Below are 2,495 nucleotides of genomic sequence, written 5' to 3'. Positions count from 1 at the left end.
TTTGGAAAACCATATACTCATTGGGACATTTCGGCTTTGGAGCTATTGGCAATTCAATCTATAAAAGAAATGCTAAAGGATTGGATGTTTAAATACAAAGGAATCATCATAGAGGGAGATAATATCAATATCATCAAGCTCTTAAAGGAAGTCAAGAAGAATGGCAAAACAAGGTATGCAAACATTCATATTTTTGATGAATTCAATAATGTCATCTTCAATTGTGTGGATAGAAATTATAATAAGTTAGCGGATTTATGTGCTAACAATGGTATCTTATCTCATTTTATTTGGGAGGATGTTAGTCTCAATAAGATTTCTCCTTTTTTTTTTTTTTGACATAACCAGCACAAAATTGCCATAAAAAAAAAAATGCAGAGAGTCAAATTACAAATCAAGCCCACTTCACAGGAACTGCTAAGGTTTCACATTCCTCTTTCAAACAATTTAAGAAAGAAGAAGGAATGGAAGTACCTTGAAGATCTTTCCAAACAAAAGAACCATCTACAGCCAAATTAGCACATAAGTTCGCTAATTTGTTACCCAACTGATTGGTAAAAGAAAAAATAACTTGTTTGAAATCAAGTAAGAAATCTAAACTATCATCAATAGCATAGCTAACCTTCCAACTTTTGAATTCTTTTTGGAGCAAATAAATGATGTTAAGGTTGTCTCCTTCAATGAGGACTCTAAGAGCTTCCGACATCCAATCCCTTTTCACAAACTTTATATACTCATAGCATGCAATTCAGTTTGAGCAGCATCCCAATGTTGAAGTGAGTTGCCAAACGCCAGCAAAAATCTTCCCTTGTGGTCTCTCACAACCCCACCTACTCCAGCCGAGTTGTTCCTCCTCAAAGAACCATTGAAGTTGATTTTAATCCATCCAAGGGGCGGGGGATGCCAATGATTAAACAGCATAAGCCGGTTAGCATTCCAGATGTCTTGATGGATATAAACAAAATTATTTTTAGTCACATAAGAAACAGCTTCAGCAGCAATGAAGTTAACTGAATCCTCCCTCTTTGTATTAACAAGTTTACATCTACTCTTCCACACCAGCCAAATAGCATTACAGAACAAGTTGGCTGATAAATTTTGTTTTCCAATCATTCTTTGTAAAACAGTCAAACATTCTTCAAAATTACCGAAAACAGGGACCTGGAATCCCCATTTATTCAATAAAGCAATGACCTGCATAGTTTTAACACAACTTCCCACCATGTGATTCACATCTTCTATATCATTACAGCTTCTTCTAGGACATCCAGAAACTGTTTTAATTCTCCTACTAACCAACATAGCATTAGAAGGGATGGCATTGTTATACATTCTCCACCAGAAGAGTTCCGTTTTGGGATTCAGCTTCAATTTTTTCATCCAATTCCAATGAGCATTCTAATTATCCAACTCCTCTTCGGCTTCGCTTATAAGGCCTGCAACCGATTTTCCAGAAAATAGCTTAATTAGTTCCAACCTGTCTGAGCTATTGCCTGTTTCGATAGTGGTTCTCATAATAAACTCAATCATTTGTTCCCCAAAGACCTCATTCAACTTATCCAACTTCCATTGTCCCTCCACAATGAAACAGCTTAGATTGAAGTCAATAGTATCTTGTATATTCACAAAAGTTGGCCATTTTGCAATACATTTATCTAAAAGCCAAGTATCATATAACCAGTTGATAGATTCTCCATTAGCAATTTTCCATCTTATAACCTTTCTTAGGAATTTAGCTCCGCTGGTGATAACCTTCTAAGCAGTTGAACAACCGGTTTTCTTAACAGAAGACCAAACATCTTCCCCATACTTAGCTCTTAAAATTTGATTCAATAAAGAATCTGGTTTTGAAATAAAGCTCCAAGAAAATTTAGCTCATAAGGGACCCACCTTTTCCACAGCTGAAAATAAACCACGACCACCCCCTCTTTTGGATTTACAAAGTAAATCCCAAGAAGCATAAAGGATACCAGGTTCCCCCTTATTCTTACTCCATATAAACTCCCTACACATCTTATCAAATTCTTTTAGAATGCTCAATGGAACAATTGAAATAAAAGAAATGAATAAAGGTAGTGTCAAAAATGTAGATTTCACAAGAACCAATCTACCTTCCAAGGAGATACATCTCTTACCCCAAGTGTTCAGTCTGCCAGCTGCATTCTCTAATAAGCCTTGGAAATCAACTTTGCTCAGCCTTCTTAAAGCCATCCTTACCCCGAGGTAATCAAACTCTTTAACTTGCTTATAACTCAGTACTTTGATAACCGCCTTCTTAGCTTTTCTACTAGTATGTTTCCCAAAGATGATCAACGATTTAGACTCGTTCACCTTTTGTCCCGTCCACATATAGTAGTTAGAGATGATCTTTTTTAACTTCTTGATTGCCTTAAGCTTAGCTTCTGAAAACAGCAAAACGTCATCTGCATATAACAGATGTGTCACCTTGGGAGCATTTTTAGAAACCGAAACTCCTTTACACCTCTCCTTAATAG

General features: G+C 36.2%; 1 protein-coding gene across 1 annotated transcript; it reads right to left on the bottom strand.

The window, feature by feature from the left end:
* Window positions 1–726: 726 nt before the first annotated feature.
* On the bottom strand, window positions 727–1,332 carry LOC110107537. The gene has a single exon (XM_020837812.1). It carries the CDS (start codon window positions 1,330–1,332, stop codon window positions 727–729), a length of 606 nt encoding a protein of 201 aa, XP_020693471.1.
* Window positions 1,333–2,495: the final 1,163 nt, after the last annotated feature.

This window comes from Dendrobium catenatum, unplaced genomic scaffold, assembly GCF_001605985.2.
Source record: "Dendrobium catenatum unplaced genomic scaffold, ASM160598v2 original_scaffold_112685, whole genome shotgun sequence".
NCBI classification, from domain to species: domain Eukaryota; kingdom Viridiplantae; phylum Streptophyta; class Magnoliopsida; order Asparagales; family Orchidaceae; genus Dendrobium; species Dendrobium catenatum.
Note: the sequence above shows the minus strand (reverse complement) of the source record. Positions and strands in the feature narration are given on the sequence as shown.

Coding starts and splice junctions, on each gene's coding strand:
- LOC110107537 (XM_020837812.1), bottom strand. CDS start 1,332: ATGTATAACAATGCCATCCCTTCTAATGCTATGTTGGTTAGTAGGAGA.